The sequence below is a fragment of the Anolis carolinensis genome, chromosome 5 (assembly GCF_035594765.1).
Source record: "Anolis carolinensis isolate JA03-04 chromosome 5, rAnoCar3.1.pri, whole genome shotgun sequence".
In the NCBI taxonomy this organism is placed as follows: Eukaryota; Metazoa; Chordata; class Lepidosauria; order Squamata; family Dactyloidae; genus Anolis; species Anolis carolinensis.
The window spans coordinates 151,279,687-151,301,659 of record NC_085845.1 but is presented as its reverse complement, the minus strand read 5'-3'; the positions used below and the strand labels follow the sequence as shown (position 1 = coordinate 151,301,659).

General features: G+C 37.1%; 1 protein-coding gene across 12 annotated transcripts in view; it reads left to right on the top strand.

The window, feature by feature from the left end:
* The window catches only part of grip1 (glutamate receptor interacting protein 1), a 444,940-nt gene that overhangs the window by 271,255 nt on the left and 151,712 nt on the right, over positions 1-21,973 (top strand). For 2 of the 12 annotated variants that reach the window (XM_062982582.1, XM_062982578.1), the window contains exon 1: positions 4,424-5,293. The exons of the other annotated variants lie outside the window; for them this stretch is intronic. In XM_062982582.1, coding sequence (XP_062838652.1) covers positions 5,239-5,293 — 55 coding nt within the window. In that variant the 5' untranslated portion in view covers positions 4,424-5,238. Of the gene's footprint in view, positions 1-4,423; positions 5,294-21,973 lie in introns of those variants that run through there. 12 annotated transcript variants of the gene reach the window in all.

Sequence of the window (21,973 nt, the reverse complement as noted above, 5' to 3'; positions counted from 1 at the left end):
GTTTACCTAAAATGGGGTGGGTTTCTTCTTGTTAATAAATGAATTATAGTCAGCTCTCCACCTTTCTGCGTTTGACATCTCACATTTACAGGTTCTCTAGGTCCTCCAATGCAACTCTGTGGTCATATTCCATCAGACATTGGCCATTGGGTCATGCTGGAGGACCTAGAGTTTCCTGGGGAGATGTTCTTATAGGTTAAAAAAAAGGAATGGTTTTTCTTATTTGAGGTTTTCCACTTTCCACTTATACTCTTGCATGAGAATGTGGAGGATTGACTTTATTTGAAAATGGAAATGAATGCTTCTAGACTCCCCATGTGTGTGCTGATGGAGGATTAGAGATTGTGAAAGTCTGAAACTCACTCAGGCTTCTTTCAGTAGGCTTCAACTTTGGGTTAACGTTAAGGCTAAATGCAGCTAATGTATGCAGGATCAAGAAGAGGTTCATAACCTTCTGGGCACTCCATGGAAATCTTTTAAGTTTATGGGCAGCTGTAATATATTGAGATATTTTTAGTGTTCCAAAGGAAATTTTTACAATGATGTGCAAGAATTGTGTGTAGACATTTAGTTTTTTGTGATTATCTTCTCTATGAGTATGTTTACCCCATATTGGATTATGGTTTTAAATCGGCATGGTATTTGAATAATAATGCATCACAGCAACATGAGAAAACTGCAATGTATTACACTGTTTAAACAACAAATTTGTAGTAATTGTTGTAAAAGAGAAGAGCAAGCAAAGATGTATGCAGGAAAGCATTTAAGTAATGTACTTAAGCATTTAAGCAGTGTACTTATTAAGCATCAAGTCAATATGTTTTACTGCTTGCCTCAATTATAACCTCACAAATAACAAGTAGAGGAGTTCTACGTCCATTACTTTTTCTGATGCATTTCTAAAAAAGATAAAAAGGAAAAAATGATGAAACCTCTAAACTCCAAACTTATTCTTTAAAGAGAAATGCAACCTCATCCAGATCAGGTGAAATTTCCCATTTCCCAAATGTTACAGAGCCTTCAAAATAGCATAGATCATAGAGACTGACCTATATAACTGGAAAAGGGAATTATTCGTAGGCATTGTCACATGCCTGTTGGAGAATATTCAATGAAACCTTTGATAATCATCTAAGGGCAAAACTGGCAACAAGGTTTATTACAGGGTTCAATTCTTCATCATTATCATCATAAGTGGTGGTGGTCCATTTCTGCTTATAAGGAAATGGACATCTATTTCAGGTTTTATAGCTTTGTCCAAGCAAGGTTTGACTTGCAAGGGAGATATATTTTTCCCATGTGGCTTTTATAGTCCTCAAAATAATCCTGTAAGTACTTTAGATAGAAATAGCAGGTAAAAACAAAATGCATTATTCCACTTTCTCTTCTTCACTCAGTGTCCTGGGTAACAGAATGGCCTTGTTTCCCAATGCCTTAGCTTTATTTAACATTAAGAAAGTGATGTAAATGTTTTTGGTTTGGGTTCCAGATGGAAGGACTGGAACAATCGGATTTGTATTTTGGATCTTGCCTGAAGATGATGGACCATAGGACTTAACTCTGAGCGTAAGCATGACATAGCAATGCATTTGTTTTTAGTCTGTTGCGCTGTGATATTTACTAACACAGCCACTGTGTGGCTTTGGATATTTTTGTCACTATATGCTATAGGGATAAAACAGTGTACATGTCTATTCATTCCCCCATCCATGGCTGTGACTGAGTGGTTCAGTATCATTGATAGGAGCAGCCACATGGATCAAAGAGAAAGACCACTAGCTGGGGAGCTGACCAAGAGGTAAACAGGTGTTGTTTAAGTAATGAACAGAACCTATCTGAGCAGTTGTATAGACAACGTTGCTGTGATATGGGATTTTCCTGCTTTTTGCAGGGGGTTGGACTGGATGGCCTGCGAGATCTCTTCCAACTCTATGATTCTATGATTCTATGATATCCTCTCTACCCATCAGGGTCCATGGCATGCCTCTCCTCCTTAGTAAGGGTGAAAAATTGTTAATATACAGATAGGTGGATATTGTGGTCATTTCTTTGGTGCTCATTACCAGATAGGTCACTGTGTTTGTTCCCAGGCTCCTGGTGGGTCTGCAATGTATGGAATGGAGCCAAGTTACAGCACTGGAGACTGGATGGTGGTCCAAAAAGGGCTGCTGACTTCCACAAATTTCCCATTAATATCATGATGAGCAATAGAATCCAGTGGTGACTGGTATCTCTCATGTCAGTGGAACAGTGTATTGGCTTTGGTTTCAGTTCAGTTCAGTACATGGCACTAACTCCATCTTCAACACCTTGGACAATTCCTTTAAAGTGTATACTGCTCTGGATCCTCTGGAGCAGATATGGCATAGCAACAAGCCATAGATTGATGTGTATTTAGCTTCACAGATGGATGATATAGATCTCTTTACAAATAATTTCTCTGTAAACTGAAAACAAGAACAAAGAGAGGAATCCAGAGAGAGAGAGAGAGCAAGTCTTTCTGGAGGCAATTGGTCCTTGGGTCTGGAGCCATGTTTTCCACCAAAGACAGATTGCTGTACCTTGTATTAGTAAATGGTGGTGGTGTGAATGTGGACACACTGAAGCATGAACATTTGAGTCACTTCCGCTGGATAATATAGGGTCATGTTTGTTTTTTCATATTGGCTGTGAGTCCTGGAACAGAACCTCTCATACAATGTGCCCACTATACAATCCAGAGGGGATTTGCTGACACACTGACATAGGAGACACCAACTGCAGGAGACAAAGTCCTTCTCTTAAGATTTCATACAGTTCTGTGTCAAAAAGAGTTGGGGCAAAACCATAATTGAAGAGCAAGGGCAAGTTATTTATGTATTCATTCATTCATTCATTCATCCAAATGAATGCTTTTATCTTCCCCCATTACCATGAAATCTCAGAGAGCCAAACATATAAAGCAGTATAAACAATTTAGATAATTCTAAATTAATATCAACATATAATTTAAGCAAAATAAAAACATTTTAAACTGTACAATACAAACAAATTAACACAGCTTTATGTGGCTTAAAAAAGTTCAAAAACATGGACATGCACAAAAAGTTATGTCCTGCAAATAAAAAAGAAAGCAATGCTGGTGTCAGTCAGGCTTCTAGAGGGAAGGAATTCCTCAAGAGAACTTCAACCGTGGAAAAGATGCTTTTCTGATTTCTCCACTCATATTATGCCCACTAATGGACACATCTGAGTCCTCAGGCATGCTTTTGAAGGTTAAAATTTGCTTAGTTTAAAGAAGAGGTCATAAAATCAAGTAATACTTTAGAGGTTCTCATACAGTGATTGTTGTAGGCTAGATGTAGATGGTTTCCTTTTCCTTTGGCCACGTTCAAAAAAAGAATTTGCGTCTGTGAATATCATATCTTTTGAAAGCCAGCAACAGACACTTTGAAGTAAAGAATGGTTGGGCACACTCATATGGTCTTTGGGACAACAGATGTGTGTTTGTCCTGCTCTTGCCAATAAAAATAGATTTGGCATATTTGGATACTTCCACATTCATCTTTATACCGTTTGTTGTCACCAAGAGTCTTTTCCAGCATTTGGGATTAAGATAGAGTTGTGCCTCATCTTGTAAGTGTCAGCTATTGGTCATACATTTATAACCTCAAAGGTTTGACCTCTGAAATACATTTAAGGTAATATAGTCCTTAATAGCCAACACCTATTTTTAAGGTCATCTGGAAATGCCCCCTTGAACACTCTGAGTGTGTTAAATTTTTAGTAATTTGCAGAAGAGAAATTTTGTGGCATTTGCTGGGAATTCTTTTTTAAGAGAATTATAAGATATAGTTACTTGACCTAGCTTTTGCTTGCTGTAGTTGACTCATGGGTATGCATTTTTAAATAGTGCCAAGATTTATGATAATTTATTATATCTATTTAGTATATATGTAGCCTGCTTTTCTCCATGGAAGCTCAAGATGGCATTCATGAGCCTCCTCTGTATGTTTTATTTAATGTATACCACGACCCTGTGAGGTAGGCTAAGCTGAGCAATAGTAACTGGTCCAAGGCCACCCAGTTGACTTAAAATAAGGATTTGAAACCTCCTTCCCCAAGTTTAGTATTCTCAAATTTTCACCATGCTGGTTCTCAATAAAAACAACAATAACATAGAGGTCTACAAAGCATTGCTGTGCTCATGTGGTCTCCTACACAACATAAAGAAGATCTCTAGTTTGTCTGTAAAGTTTTATGACCTGGTCTTTCTAGAGTTTTTGAGCACAAGAAGAGCCTTAGTTGACCATCAAGGTTGGGGAAAGCTGTCCATGTTCCACCTGATTATGTTACGAATGAGCTATAATTGAGCAGGTCAATTTGCTTAGGTTAAAGAAGAGGCTGTAAAATCCTTCAATAAGCTGAGTAATATGGAACCGTGCGTAAAGTTTGGTTAGATTGTGGTGTGTTGTTCATGAAATGCTTCAAGGCAGAACATGTGGACCTAGACATATTTCATTGTTCTTCCCATAAATATCTTGACTCCCTATGTGTTCTCTGTGTATCATCGTGATGTTTCATGTTTGCACCTACATGGAAAGCATCTTCTCCTTCTCCTCGTATGAAATGTGTGTTTCTTTATTCATTTTTTTCTTCCGTCCCTTTCATTTTCAGGGAGAGCAAGGCATCTGTGCAGATTCCAAATGATTTCTGTAATAATAGCTTTTTTAAAAATTAGAAAGAATGATGGTGATGTGTGTGAAAGAGTTCTTCTTGTTCGTTAAGCAGCACTAAGAGAGTTAAATATCTGAAGGATTTGGGGAGCGGGGAGGAAGAGGAGGGGGCAAAATCCCCTGATTGTACTGAAATACATGGCCCTTTGCCTGGAACAGCATCACAAGCTCACTCCACAGTACGCGAGGCTGGGAGGCTGTAGCATAGCCGCGTTGAGTATCTTTGCTGGGATCTTACAGAATTTGATGCTTTGCAGCTGTTAGAAGAAATATTGCCTTTTTAAAAAAGCCATTGATCGGGCGCTGCAAGCGGTGGCGATCGTAGTAGTAGTACTGAATGACACAGCTTTGCTGGATGACATGGAGCTGATCTCTGCATCAGCCAAGAGGAATTAAGCTTTGTCACTCCCCGCTGGGACTACCTTTCTTCTGGTATGTGTGCGAGGAATTCATATGCTTCTGCTGCATCCACCAAAGCAGAGTCTTGAGTAGACTTTGCCACTGAAGAAGGCAGCCAGCAAGAATGATAGCTGTCTCTTTCAAATGCCGTTGTCAAATACTGAGGAGACTTACGAAAGGTATTGTGCATCCCTTATTATTCATTCAGGAGCTGTATTGCAGCATCAGACAAGCATGGCTTAATGGTTTTTATTTCCAAAGATGACTGCCTTTCTCCAGAATTTCTTGCCAAGATAACAAAGAAGAACTCTGAGAATGCATGCCCACACACACACACACACACAGAGAGTTACAAGGCTTAAATGCCCCATGCTGTGTTCACATTACAGTGTATGCTGCTTTGTGATTTTCAGATGATATCATGGCTCAGAGGAGAATTTGTTTTCAAGTAAACTGCTAAAGTTATTATGGGATATTATTGCTTTCCATGCCTGTTAAGTGGTCGGTCAAAATCCTACCTGGGTCACTATGTTGTACATTTGTCAAAACTGCTGATCAGAAAATCCTGGACTTTAAGTAAATGTGGTGTTATTCCTATTGTTGGCATTTTAGCATCCTGATGTGTTCTCTTTGTAAGGATTTTTTTCTTTCTGTGCCAAAATCTCTTACAGCATTAGCACCAACATGATCATGATATCCTTATTATTGTTTTCTTGTCATGGCTAAATCAGTAATAGATACTTGTGAAGGGTTTATTTACTTTATATTAACTACTTGCTCATTTTAGCTCATGAACTGTTATGGCACTATATTGTCTTGAATTTTGAAACTTTGAAATGCTGTTAAAATTATTGGTAGAAATGCCCTTGCATTTTTTTTAGTCTGTAACACATTGTCTTCTATGCAGACAATAATATCCTTAGTTGCACCCCTTAAAATCCTGTCTTATGTCCTTAAAAATCTCAGTGATGAGAAATGTATACACAACATTTTAAAATAATACTGGATTGTTGTGAATTCTGGTGGTTAAGGAGATAATAACATCATAATATCAAGCTGCAGTAAGTTTCTTGAAGCAAAGACATGCAGTTAGTAGAACTGATGTATGAAAGCCATATGAAACTGTATCAATGGATGGGCAAAAGTACTAATGAAGTATGGTATGTTGTGGCTTAAAAATGCATTTTTTATGCTAAGAAGTTATACAACTAATCATTTGTATCTAATGTTGCCAAAACATATAAGCAGGTGATTTAAGAAAGAAGTCTATAACTGTAAAAAGATAAAGAGAGACTTGTTAAAACATGCTGGTAGATTTCAGTTGTTTAATAATGTAGGCTGAGTGGTTGTCAAGTGATACACTAAAACTGCAATCCTATGCATTACTTACTTGGAAATGAGATATGTTGAATTCAGAGGGCCTTGTGTAGACATAACTAGGATTGGATTGCACATATTTCTATTATTTTACTATACCACCCGCAACAATGGCAGTTTGCTGTAGTTTTCTTTGTTTATTCCAGTTCCATGAGTAGTTTCTCACTAAAACCATTTTACGTAAATGTGTTTGGCTTTTAATGAGCAGAGTTAGGCTCATTGGTATAACCTAGCTATTAATGCAGTAATTTAAGGCCAAGTTCCCCAGGAAGAATTACTGTTCTTCATTATTTATCTCACACAGCAAAGCAGAAGAGTATTAACTTTGTTGGCATGTGGAACTCCTGATCACCAGAGAAAACAGGCTTTTTCTTGTTGACCACTCCTGCTGTTAGAAAAATGAGAGATAGCTGAAAAGTGTGAAATTAGGATTTCCTCTTGCTACATGCCAATAATTTCAAACTGAAATTTTGCTTTTTAAAACATAATAGAACATTTGTATTTTTAAATTCTCTTGATTGAAATAGATCAATAAGCATTACACTTGAGTTTTGACTGCTGACCCTTTTACAAATCACAAGAGAAAAACTTCATATTTGAACATATTAAATAACATGGTATTGACCCTTTTATGTTTCCTCTAATGACTCTGTCAATAACAGCTCATTGCCTACTTTAATTCACAGTTTGCCTGTTTCAGTGAGGATACTTGATGGATGGCATTTTTATAAAATAATAAATTTATAGTTGTACTAAGCATACAGCTATGGATTGGTAACAATAGTATAGCAATGAAGGTTAAGGGTTATATATCAGAAATATATAGCAAGTCAATAGGCTGCTGATAATTTAGCAATTGATCACCGAACTACACTTCCACTGACATTCAGTTCAGTTCTGTCTTTTCTAAGGAAGTCCTAAAACTGAAAACAAGTTCTTATTTGTAGTTTCACATTCCAATTACTGAGGAGCAATAAGAGGGGGTAACCAGTATATCTTTTGGCTTTTGCACTCTTATTTTTCACACATGGATCCTGGAAATGCTTTCTTTTTAAGTTAGATTTCCTTAGAAATTAACATGTCATCCATGGTTGTGTAAAGTTGCCTTGTTACACCATCCTGGGCTTTTTCCGGGAGTAGGGGAAGGTTCGGCAATTGAGTGCAGTATGTTAGCTTCTTTAGAGAAAAGTTTCTTTAGAGATATTTGAACATAGCATTTAAATACCTATTCAATCACTGCTATTCACCTCTGTCATTTCTGTAGAACTTCTATGTGACCACCTTATGGCATCATCTACTGATAAGATCTACTCCACTTAGACTGCCTGAAGCAACTCAGCTTGTTGAGTTTGGTCCATGGTGCAAAGACACAGAAGAGATAGAATGCAAAAATAATTTACTTATTCTTTAAAAGCAATATCTTTTGATAATGTTGATTTCTGACAATTTGAAAAATACATTAGAGAGTGCATTACTTTAAAAGCTTCATGTTGTTTTTCTCCATTTTCTGGGAATCAATGTATGTCTTTTACTCCACTTCTCTATGGGCAGGAGTTACCGTACATTTAAATGAATGTAGTTTTGAATATAAAGAATTATGAAGTTGGCAGATACATTGGCCTGCGGAAGTGCTGAAAAAAAAGGGCTCAATGAGTGAGGAATATAAAAGCTTGATCAAACCCCAGATAGGGTCATTGGGAGACAAAGGGTGCATCTACATGGTTAAATTATTTCAGTTTGAGACCACTTTAAGTGCTATGGTTCAATGTTATGGAATCCTGCGATTTGTAGTTTGGTGAAGCAGCAATTCTCTTTGGCAGAGAAGCTAAAGACCTTGCAAAATTACAGTTCCCATGATTCCATAGCATTGAGCCATGACAATTGATTAACTGCATTAATTCTGCAGTATAGAGGCATCCACAGATAGATCAAAAGAAACATTTCGTTAGGAGATAGTGAACGATAGTGAAGCATTCAGTGAGCAGTGTAACAGTTTTCCTCTAAACAAATATAGGCCCTGTCTACATGCTGAATGCTTGATCCTTTTGTTATTAATTAACTTTTTGGTCTTTTTTCACAGCTCTGCTTGAGAATTATACATTTCAGGACTTATAGCTGAAGATGGTCACGTATTTACAACATGGAACCCAACAGAAATCACATTTGGATTACTAAATCCAAAGAGTGCTTTGAAATTTGTAGGAGTGAGAGGAGTAATAGAACAACAAGGGTTTTTATCTGAGTAAACAACCTTATGCTATAATTCCCTTTCTTCATCTTTTTTCATTGAAAGAGACTCTGAGGATGGCAGGATAGTTGTGCATGACCCATAAGGCATTATACTTGGTAAGAGGAAGAAAGGATGTGGGTTGTTTTAGTAAATCTAACTGTTTAATCAGAGTTGTTGGTCTAGCTGACAAGGATTAAAGATCATGATAATGCAACCAGGTATCTTGGCAAATTAGTGGTTGTCTTTAAGTCATTTCCAATTTACGGCAACCCCAAGGCAAATCTATCATAGTATATTCCTGGCAAGATTTGCTGCGAGAAAGCTTTCCTTTTTCTTTCTCTAGAGCTGAAAGAATATTACTTGCCCAAAATCACCCAGTAGCTTTCCATGGTTGAGCAGCTATTCAAACCCTTGTCTTCAGGGTCAAACTGCTACACCATGCTCGCACTATATCTCGGCAAAACATGTATTAAAATTGGGTTGCTATGAGTTTTCCGGGCTATATGGCCATGTTCCAGAAGCATTCTCTCCTAACGTTTCGCCTACATCTATGGCAGACATCTTCAGAAGTTGTGAAACCTCACAACCTCTGATGATGCCTGCCATAGATGTGGGCAAAACTTTAGGAGAAAATGTTTCTGGAACATGGCCATACAGCCCGGAAAACTCACAGCAACCCAGTGATTCCGGCCATGAAAGCTTTCGACAACACATGTATTAAAATGATTGGATTTGAAATCTTAGCAAAGCATTGTATAATGGCTCTTCGTGAGTCTTGCAGACCAAGTTTTGTTTAAATTATTTACTTTGCTGGGAAAAATAGTGCTTAGCTCGCTTCTATGATTAGTTCATAGATTTTTCAGGCATATCAAGGGCTAAGACAGAGAGAGAGTCAACAACTCTTAACAAAATTGTGAAGGACCTCACCTTCCTTTCATCTTGACATAAGTCTGAGTACTCATGAATAAAGGAAGATTGCCTTCTCTAATATTGCTAAGATGGGTGGGGTACATGCCTCCTTTTAAAGATGAATGACATGTGAATGATCCATGATAGTCAGCAAGGCTGTATGCAAGCATCCTGGGTGTTCTACTGGCATTCTCCCCATCTTGTTCCAAAGTTTGCATGTTGCATTTGCCTTTGGTTTTGGAACAAGAACAGTCTACTGCAGCTGCAGGGTGATTTGCGGACAGTAGCATGAACTTTTTTTGTTTTTTTTCCTGCATAAAGAGAAGCAAAGTTTAGTTGTGAAAATATCCTAAAGGGGAAAATGCTAAACTCAACTCTCATTTCATTTCTGAAAAGCTTTTCACATATGGTTTCCTTCTGAATTTGAGATGGTAGGTCTCTACTTAACCCTGAAACATCATGGAGTTCTTTGTGTGTGTGCCTTCAGAAGTCTTTGTAGTATTGTAATGGCCTTTCTGTTCCTTATTATCAAAACTTGTAACACAGAATCCATAGAGCCATGGTCAGATTCAGCATATTCTGACCTAAACAACTTATAGTTTTCATCCTAAACTTATAAGAACCTTAGTTAGTTTTGAAACTGATGTGATAGAGGCTTTTCAAAATTAAATAAATACAAAACCTAAGAAAATGGCAGAGAAACTGGATAGGGTTTGTGTTGTTATTGAGCATTGGGTTGGCAAAGTGCTACATTGAGCAAATAACCAAGCCATCTGTGAGTATATAGTACTGATCTTTATCAAAACTGACAAAGAACAAGCTGAAATACAAAGCCACAAACGGAAATAAAGTTGTTAATTTTCTGAAGGTCACTCATTTGCTTATTACTGATTAATAAGTGAAATCCAGTCAAATTTCAGCACATGAGCTGTTACACCTAACAAAATGATGCTCACTAAAATGAATCCCTCTTGTTGTTTTTGATCCAGATTCAGGTACTAGAATCTTCTTACTTCAAGATTTCATTTTTTAATTTTATTTTTTAGAATTAGGTGTAGTATAGATTTGATATATGTCCGACTTAATTATCTTGTGTGTAGCACACAATACCCAAGTGGTGATATGGTTTGAAATTAAGATGGTGTGTTAAGTGGTTTGAGAAGTGTATTCTCCGGTATTCAAATTATGTCTTTTAGAAATTGAAATACGTTTTCATTATTCTATGCAATATTATGGAAAGCGTGTCAGTTTATACTGAATGAACATGCTAATTTCACGGTTGGCAATAAGCAGTGTGATTGCAAACTGAAAACATTGATTCAACAGTTGAAGGAGGGTTGAACATTTGTTCTGGCCTATAGAGAACATTTTCTTTCTTAAGTAAAATGTTTTAAAGACATCAATGCCAATAAAAGTAGAATATGGAGCTGCTTAAATATGAAATTGAGTATCTGTACTACCAGCATGGCATAGTGGTATGAGTACTGGACAAAGATTGTGGACAAGGGTTCACATCCCTGTTTGGGAAACCCACTGAGGCCTCTTCTACATTGTCCTTATATTCCAGGATCTGATCACAGGTTATCTGCTTTGAACTGGATTATATAAGTCTCCACTGCCACATACTCTGGGATAATTAGATATTCTGGGATCAGATCCTGGGATATAAGGACATTGTAGAAGGGGCCTGGGTGACCTGGGATGAGTTATAATCTCCCAGCCACAGAGGAAGGCTCTAGCAAATCTGCTGTCAACAAACCTTGCCAAGAAAACCCAATTGTAGGTTTGCCTTATGGTCACTGTAAGTCAGAAGTGATTTGAAGGCAAACAACAATACCAACAAATCCAACTACAGTAGAGTCTCACTTATCCAATATAAACGGGCCGGCAGAACGTTGGATAAACGAATATGTTGGATAATAAGGAGAGATTAAGAAAAGGCCTATTAAATATCAAAATAGGTTATGATTTTACAAATTAAGCACCAAAACATCATGTTACACAACAAATTTGACAGAAAAAGTAGTTCAATACGCAGGAATGTTATGTTGTAATTACTGTATTTACGAATTTAGCACCAAAATATCACAATGCATTGAAAACATTGACTACAAAAATGTGTTGAATAATCCAGAACGTTGGATAAGTGAGTGTAGGATAAGTGAGACTCTACTGTATATGTAAAGCTAAGTCATGTGTTCTAGGTATCATTACTGTACCTACAACAATCACATTATTATGCTTATGCATTTTCCCTGTTGTCAAAATATTGGAAGATATACCTCCTGAGTCCCCCTGGATCACTGTTCAGTCTGCATCATCAGATTCCAGTGGCAAAATAGGAAATGGTATTCCAAACAGTCTGGAAATCCTTATTTAAAAGGAACTTTCTTTTATTGGTGCTTTTAATGTGATTTTCCTGCTTCTTAGCAGGGGGCTGGACTGGATGGCCCATGAGGTCTCTTCCAACTTTATGATTCTATTATTTTACTGCCAAATCCATGAAAAACACATCAACACAAGCACATACCTTCTTTGTTAACTGTGGTATAGCTGCATTTCCTTTTCAGTAGAGTGAGAAAGCTCTCTTTTGGGGGTATAAGAAATACATGAGTTAGGTGTACTACAATAAACTGCATGTTTCTTCTTTAACAGAAAATTTGGTATCAGAAACAGAAATAACATGGAAAGTCTTTGAATAGTTACTTGCACCACAAAATAACACATTTTAGCATACTTTTTTATTCAAAACTAGAAATGTGTACATGCAAAATGAAATAACTGGGACAGGTAAATCTTGCACAAAAAACATTTTAAACCTTTTAGAAACCTCTCGAAGTCTTCTTCCAGAGGTGCTATTTTTCTTTCTTTTACCAGTTATATTTCTTTATCATTTCTATTTTGATGGCCAAATCTATGCTTTGTTAACAGCCAGAGAAAAAGACGATGGCGCAGATTCATCTGTCCTCCCCTTTTTTCTCTGTATTGTTGTTCCTAGTGCCCAACAAGGGATTCTGAAGGCAGTTCTCTCTACTCTCTACTTCGTCTGTTTTGGTTGTCACACACAGTAACAGTAGCATAGATAGGCCATAAACATATTCATTTCCAATTTAAGCTATTATTGCCTTGGTTATTGTCTACGTCTCTCCACTCCTCCTTCATCATCTTTCCAACATGGATGCTGCTAAAAAAGACTTTCAGCTAGACAGAGGATGAGAAGGAAAAGGATTTGTTGCCAGAAGCTTTGTTTACTGAGATATGCCTGTATTGTGTGATTTATAGTTTTGCTTTGAAAAGATTTTTTTTCCTTTTCTGTTGTTTCACATTAAGTGAATCAAGAATCAAGACATACAACTTAACTGTATATTTATAGAAATACATATTGATTGGCAAGTGGTCTGCTTGAATAAATCCTTAAAGCCTGTATTCAATCCTTAAAGACTGTATTCAAATCTCAGTAGGAAAAGAGGAAGACCGTTACAGAAAGAAAAACTCAAGCAAGCAATACACAACCATGAATTTGCAGGTCCAGTTGATGACAACGTCTTGGAGAACTCTAATGTATAGCGTTGTGATCAATCAAATACAATCTTAAAACAATTAACAATAAATATAATAATGAGAAGGGTGACTAAAATGATCAAGGTTCTGGAGAACAAGTCCTATGAGGAGCGGCTTAAAGAGCTGAGCATGTTTAGCCTGCAGAAGAGAAGACTGAGAGGAGACATGATGAGAGCCATGTATAAATATGTGAGGGGAAGTCAAGCTTGTTTTCTGCTGTCTTGGAGACTAGGATTCCACCTGAACATTAGGAAGAACTTCCTAACTGTGAGAAGCTGTTTGGCAGTGGAACTCTCTGCCTCGGAGTGTGATAGAGGCTCCTTCTTTGGAGGGTTTTAAGCAGAGGCTGGATGGCCATCTGTCGGGGGTGCTTTGAGTGCGATTTTCCTGCTTCTTGGCAGGGAGTTGGACTGGTAGACTTCCAACTTTATGATTCTATGATTCTATAATGTAAGTCCAGAATTGTTGCATTAGCAGCTTCACAAGAAAGTGTGGAAAGTGATGGCATCCTCACATACTATGCATGTTGTGAGGATCTGGCTTGTGAAAGATGGACAAAAAATGCATAGTGTAGGCAGGAAGGCTTCCTTGTGTGACTATAGCAAATATAATCCATCTCCAAAAATATGATCAAAATATTCTTTTTTTAAAAAAAAAAGTGGTGTTGAGCATTACTGAACAATATGATGAAGACATATTAGATCTCCTTCTTTTGTGCCTCATAGAAAATCCAAAAATTGCAATTATAATAGAAATGATCCCTGTTGGAAATTAATCTCCTTATGTTCATATGCTGGATGCACAGTTTTAGTATGGCCATGGAGCACAAATGGTCAAGATACTAAACATTCAAAAAAGGCAATTAAAATACATTTCAGTTTAGAAAAATATTGTTTTGTTGAGGAGAGGAGCAAGATTTTGTAAGCATTATGACACTATTAAGAAAATGTAAGCTCCTACTTCCTCATTGTTTAAACAAAAGGTTTTTCACAGGGTTGTGTGCAGCTTCCACACTGAATACAAACAATGGAATCAGCAGAAGCCTTTGAACCCTAGGCTTTGATCTCATTGATCTCTGCGCCTTGGATATTTCTATTGCAAAGAATTTCACTTTACTTTTTTTTCAAATCACATCATTCTTTTATTATTATAATTAACCCATTAACATTTTCGAAAGTCACAATGCGCTTTTGTCTAGGCCTTGAAAATCTTCTATTCTTCCCATACACGCCTCAAAAGAATTGAATTGTACGCCAAAACACTTTGCTGGTGCTAATGGATATCCGCCACTCCCTTGATGTAGTCATCAATGCGGCCAGTTCTGCTGGGAATTCTTTCTAAAGAAAGTATCCACAAGATCAGATTTTGTGAAACAAATGCACACATTTTGCGGTTGCACTTCTCTTGAGAGCATAAAATATTTGCTCAACAGTCCACATTATGACTTGCAAACAAATGGAACTTACATTGCTAGTCAACAGGATTTGACTGCTAGAACATTTTCCTACCTTCAGAGTTAAACTTTGAAAAAAATACTTTTAAACTGTTCCAGTTTGTCAGGGATCATCCCAATTAATCTCTGCCAGCCTACTTTTTCAGATGCTTTTAAATTATTCCCGTTTCTCTCTCCCCTTCCCACTTTCTCCCAGTCTGCCGCAGTAGTTCAAACAGAATTAAATGTGCAAGAATGGTTTGCACAAGACTCAGCAAGGAGGGAGGGGGAAAAGGCAAAGGAATCTTGTCCTTCTCTGAATATGGCAGCCTTGTCTGGTCTTTGTGTTTCTGCTGGTGGGACACTTCCTTTGATGGAACCAGACAGGATTTTTTAATAGTGTCAGAAGTGACTTGAGAACATTCTGCAAGTCGCTTCTGGTGTGAGAGAATTGGCGGTCTACAAAACCGTTGCCCAGGGAATGCCCGGATGTGTTACTGGGAGGCTTCTCTCATGTCCCTGCAAGCTAGAGCTGACAGATGAGAGCTCACCCCATCTCACGCATTTGAACTGGCAACCTTCAGGTCAGCAACCCAACCTTCAGGTCAGCTGGTCATCCGGCACAAGGGTTTAACCTATTGCGCCACCGCAGATAATTCTCTTCCATTTTACAGTTCCTCAAAGGAAGAGGCCAGGAAACCCTGGAAAACAAGCTTTTATGTGGCATAAGAAACATAACTTTTCATGAAAAGATGCTTAACACACGTTAGCTCTTTAAAAAGTTAGAGCATACTAGTTTTGTTTTTAAAAATTCCCCAGAAACTGTATGGTAAGCTTGTTTAGTGTACCCAATGTTATTTTCTGTACAGAGTCATAACCAGGGCTGTAACGGGGGAAGGGGGCAGTTTCAAACCCCCCCCCCTCCGAATTTTTTCAGGTTTTTAAAAAAACCTGGTTTGCTCATGAATTTTAACTGGTTAGTCATATCCACTGAAGTTTTTTGATGGAGCCTGATTTTTAAATTATTTTGCATTATGGAACTGCTCTTCATGATTTGCTAAAAAAAAAATTTCACCCCCCCCCCCTATTTTTTTTCTAGCTATGGTCCTTCTCATAACTCACTTTCATTTCAATGGGTAATGAGCAAGAACTAAAGTATACATCATTTAATGCACTTACAAAATCCTACAAAATTTATAAGTTCAGGAAAAGGTTTCTAGTTCAAAAGCTGGGACGGTAGTTTAAACATTGTATGTTAAGAGAACATGGAAGGTAATTACATTTTTTCCTGTTGTCAGTATGATTATAAAATGTCAACACCCCATAGAAGTTATTAACAAATTATACAGAAAAGTAGGTTGGCAAACTTCAAGCAGAAGAATTTCGGTATCATGAAATGGTAGGAAATGGTTAGCAGTTTACTTTGTTAACATTTCATCTTTCCTGCCAAAGATTGGGGGAGAAAGGGTTGCTTCTAAAATTGTCTTTTTTGCATCCAAGTAACCTGGCTAACAACAACAACATCAACAACAGCAATTGTATTATCCACCTCTCCTTGCAGTTTGCATTGAGTACTATTACAACTTGAGTAGAATTACCAATTGCAGTAAAATAGCTAGGATTGGCCCTGATTCTATTCACCCCTGATTGTCTGCCTTTACACATTGTTGATTTTTAGTGTCAACTGCTTTTAGTTTCTTTTGGGAGAGAAAAAGCAGAATATAAATACTACTACAGTACTAATACTAATAGAGTATAATACAGAAAATACTAATACAGTAATAACAATTCTCAAATGCCTACCAAAAAGGCATGAGTCACACAAGTAATATACCTGATCTCACTACCAACTGAGTACCCAAATTTCTAACCAGATGGGTTGACAATTAATTGAATATCTTAACTTTAATTTGCTTCAGATCATTTGAAAAATTAACGTATTCAGTTATGTTGTCTGCATTTTTTTTGCATAGACACTAGAAGGAATATCCTAGACATGACTTTGTGATGTTGATCCTATGGAGAAATGATGGATGACTTTAATCTAGCTGAAAGCGAAAATGGACCCGAGTGTAGTTTCTTATTATACCCAACAGAACCTTTCTTCAGAATGGGGAGGAGGAGGGTTTGCACTACCAAAAAGTACTCAGTACTCCCTTTCGCTTTTCTTCATATATATATTTTTAAAAAATCTTAATTTGTGCTCCTTCTAATGATTAGTTATTAGCTGTTCACTTTAAACCAGTCTATTGTGTACAAGTGCAGTGAAGCAAAAATATCTTTCTGGAATGCTTTGACACAAAATGTCAAGTTTGAAAAGCAGTGCTTATAAGTATTAATTAAACCACATGAGTTTACTTGGGATTTGGAAATGGGTGAACATGAAAATGATTTATTGGCTGTCGGTGTGAAAGAAGGTGGTAATGTGTGCACTGCAATAGGAAAATGTGGGAAAAGTGTTTCTTGCACAAGTAGGAGGATGTCAGGATATATGATGTCATGCAGAATTGTGCTTTTGACAACAATGTTTTAAACAAAACCCACTATTTCCAAAGCACATGTGCATGAAGCCCCATGTATCCCCTTTTCATGGTCCTTGGTGGCAGAACCTGGAAGCTTTTGGAATTAAGACACGCTTACAATGAAGATCAATGGAAACAAAGCCTTTTATTTTTCTTCTTGCCAGAATCCAAGTAGGTCAGTTTTAACCATCCTCTTTACTGCCCCTAGTATATACCTAGAAACTACCCCCCCCCCTTTTGCTGGTTGGTTCTCATAACAGTCAGCCAGATGGCCCTTATCTTTGCAAAATTCCCCCATTCTTTCCCGTCCCCCTTCTTCTCTCTAGCATGGCCTTCCTTCATGTCAAGATGATCTGGGCAGCTTCTGTACATGACTGCATTGATCTTCCTGACACTTTGGGTTAAAAATGGTCTGTTTGCTCACCTCTGCTTTTGAAGTTGACATATAAATATCATAAGTGAAATCATAACAGTACTGCCCTAAAGGTACCAGATCCTGTCTGACCCTAGGAGCTAAGCAGAGCCAGCGCTGATTATTACTTGGATGAAAGATCGCCAGAAAATACTAGGTGCTGTAGCTATATTTCAGAGGAAATGAGGTTTTGTGTGTGTGTGTGTGTGTCAGGAGCAACTTGGAAAAACTGCAAGTCACTTCTGGTGTGAGAGAATTGGCTGTCTGCAAGAATGTTGTCCAAGGGACGCCCAGATGTTTTGATATTTTTACCATCCTTATGGGAGGTTTCTCTGATGTACCCGCATGGAGCTGGGGCTGATAGAGGAAGCTCATCCGCACTCTCCCCGGGTTGGATTTGAACTGGCAACCTTCAGGTCAGCAACCCAACCTTGAAGTCATCAGTCCTGCCAGCACAAGGATTTAATCCACTGCACCACCGGGGGCTCCTAGAGGAAGTGGGTATGCCTTGCCTAAGAAATCTCTATGAAATTCATGGGAGTTAGCTATGAAATGCTCAAGGGCTTTTCAGGATCAATTTTTTTTTACTTTGCACAACTCTGAACCAGCCATTTAACAATTTCTCTACTTATATAACCTAATAATAATATTATCTATCACTTTAGAGAGTCATATTTGTCAAAGAAGAACTTACTATGTTTGGTTGAAGGCTATCATATACATTGTTCACTTCAGTATTCAAAGAAATCAAGTACAGGATAAGCAAGCCCTGTGTTCTGTATGTGTGTATTTTCCTGCTATTTATGGCCATGGGTTCCATACATATGCATATGCATATGAAAGATTTTTGTGGGATATGGAAGTTTGTGGTACATAAAAAGACTTACATGCAAGGCAGTTCTGAAGCTTGTATATGAAACTATTTATTTGGCAGTGCCTGATGTAAGGAGACGTAAGCCCTTAGTTCCCTGGAGGCATAGCTAAGATCTGTGTGTTTCTGAACTTCCACTTTATATGCCAATTCCAACATTGTAAGGCTACTGTTTGTAATCAGACCTTGTCAGTTTTCAGTTGTTGGCGAAGCAATGACATGGTTGCAACTTACAATCTACAAATTGATATTACACTGATCCATTGTGCACATCTGACAAATGATAAGAAAGAAGAAAAGTGTTGAAATTGCCTTTGATAAAAGAAATTTATTTTCCCCAAATGATAAAGTGGCGAGTAAAGTTCTTGCCAGTTCTGGTTTATTTACTTCTGTCTTCCACTACATACAAATCAGTTAGCACCAGTACATCCAAACCAGTAGTCAATGTTTTTTAAATAACTGTTGATCTTTATTTTCATAGCTGTGGAAGAATGTCATATTTGCATGTGGCTTTTTCGCAGGTTAGTATAATCATGGTCACAGAAGTAAATACACATAAAGATATAACGGTATTAGCATGGGGTCTTGCAGAATGCCCGATTGCTTCCCTTTAGGCTTCAAAAATAATTTGGTTGTAAGTGGACCATGACTAATATGGCATCTGTTTATACAGTAAGATTCCATAACCCATATGCAGGTCTCATATTCATGTATGTTTCCCCTAGAAGTTACTTCTCAGGTCCTTCAGGACAACTCTTTGATGTGCTAGGATCAGAGGTCCAGTAATTTAATGGCATTCAGTCATATTTTTGCTCTCAGGTAACTGTGATCCATCCAAGAATTATGCTCTGCAGGAATGATGGTCTTACTTGATATCCATTTTATTGTTATATTTAGCCCGAAATCACACTGTAATATGAATTCACTTTACTATTTACCAATACTCATCATTTTCAATGTTTTCCTTGATGAAAAGAGGCAATATGATTCCTTAATACACAAGTTTGCAATGAATTCACTTGGAGGTACTGGTTGACTAACTGAATATATTCCAAATAGCTATTAATCCACCTGATCAGTGTGCTGTCAAACATATGAGAGTATGCTTTTACCTTTTTATTTTAAAATACCTCATTGATGCTGTGCTGAATTGACATATTGCGGGATAATGCCATTTTCACTACTATATCACCTCCCTTCTGCACATGAATTTTTGGAAGCTTTAATTTATTAGGTTTTGAAGCCCCTCCTTAACCTGTTGCTCCACGTCTTAACTTACAAACATGAGACCTTGAAAGAGTATGTTTGATGGATTTGTATCCTTGTCTTAAAGTATACCTATCTGGAAATATATTCTGTTGGTCCGGATACATCTTCAATGGTTATATGATTATTTTTTACTTGTCTGATAACATCTTGTCCCATCAATTTGAATTCTTGAATCTACTCAACACATCATAGTTTAGCGAACATTTACTCTGCCCATCATATTATTCTGCCCAGAAAGCTTCTGGGGAAAATTTGATGTTCATTAAATTCTGTAATTGGATAGAATCGTTACCTACTGGAAGAATATGCATTCAGTGTATTTTCCTGATTTAATGTCCTTTAGGTTCTTCTGACATCAGCACTGTCACCGCCCCACACTTCAATTATTATATCCCAATAAGTTCCAATATTTTATATCTGACTGGAATGACTTATCTCAGTATGATTTTACTAACCTTTTATTACCTATGGGTTCAAAGTTGTTCCTTTGCCCCTGGGGCTGGTGTCTTTCAGATAGTCTGTGTTATTTCTTATAAATAATATTCGTCCGTGTAATATTCTCCATGGGCAGAATGATCATATTCACATTTAGTACTGAACAATTGTACTTTTTCTCAATATTGATATGACACTGCTTGTTGAAAAGTACTTTGAAATAAAAAACAAGAAATTGTTATGGATTAGTGTATTCATATACCCTTGGGAACTGCTTCATGAAAGGAATTATTCTTGAACAACAGAACTGAAATTGAACATTTTCAATCACATAACAATTACTTATGTCATTGTTACGTGCCTTCAAGTAGATTCCGGCTTGTGGCAACTCTATCATAGGGTGTTGTTGGAAAAAAAAAATCAGTGGAAAAAAATCAATGCTTTTCTCTGAGGCTAAGAGAATGGGATTTGCCCACAGCCAAATGATGGGATCTCAACCACTATTTTCTATTATCCTAGTCCAAAATTGCACTTTCATCTTTTTCTAACCCATTTTTTCATCTGTTTTAAAATGTTTTAGCTTTTGATTTTAATTAGAATTATTTATTTAATTGTTCTTTAAAGCTTTAGTATAAGATATTAGTTGCACTTTGTCTTAATTTGTTGTGAGGCACCTTGTGTACTGTACTGGGAGAAAGGCATGGAATAAATTAAACCAATCAGTGAAATAAATCAATAAACAGAAAGATCATTACACTATGCTGGCTCCCATTTATGTGAATCCTAATAGTGATTTGTCACCCTAAAGACTGAAAGGGCAATCCTATGCATGTTTACTGAGGATTCAGTATCATCATGCTCAGTGCATCTTACTCCCAGGTAGGGAGACAAAGATTTGCCACCTAATTTGTTTTTGTGGCGCAGTGTTTTTTTGTAGATAACATCCCACTTGATCAAATGTACAAAGTGGAAATTGAGAACGTGATTTTTAACAGATTAGCTCTAAGGTTTATGTTTCCTCATTGACTTTTTTCTAATTACATATCTGAACATTTGAATGCCAAATCACACCTTTACTTGTATAGAAAACCTTTGCACAGAATTAAAGTTAAATAACATGTGACAGCTGATCATGATTAATCATTGGCCATTACCAGAAGACAGCTTTGTCTTCTAATACAATACAATTTAGTTCAGGCAGAAACACAGATGGTTCCCTTTTTAATATCGCATTGTTTCATTGATAGTTTAAATTCTGAGCCATATCATAATAATAGGTGATTTATATTTCATCTGAAGGTTACTGCAACCTTTTCAAATTCCAAAAAGAAACTATTTTTTTTTGTTCCTTTGTATTAACACTTGTGTGCATGCTGTGTTGTCTGCTGAATCTTGTTCAGGCTTCACACAGGCATTAGAGGTGTATGAGTTTTATTAAACAAGTTTCTATATGTCTTTCTGATAGGATTGTAGACACATGCTGCCAGTAAGATGCCTTACAATCCAAGGAAAGAAAGTGTCTGGAGTTCAGATTGCAGTTAAGGGCTGGCGAACACAATGCGCAATACAAGCATTGGAACAAAGCTTAAAGCTTTCCCCCTCATTCTGCTAAAGTGCTGTCTTTTGAGTCTCAAGTGTTAGGAGTCTTTGAAACATAATCTGATTTTATTATATCTCACCATGAGATCATTGACTGTTCGACAGGATATAAATATTGCAGTGTGAGGCTGTGAGAAATATCAATTTGGTAAAAAAAAAAAAACCCAAAAAACCCTAAAACCCACAATAAACAACCCATATTTGATTGGAAAATGGTAACAGGTTTTATTAATTTCAGCTGA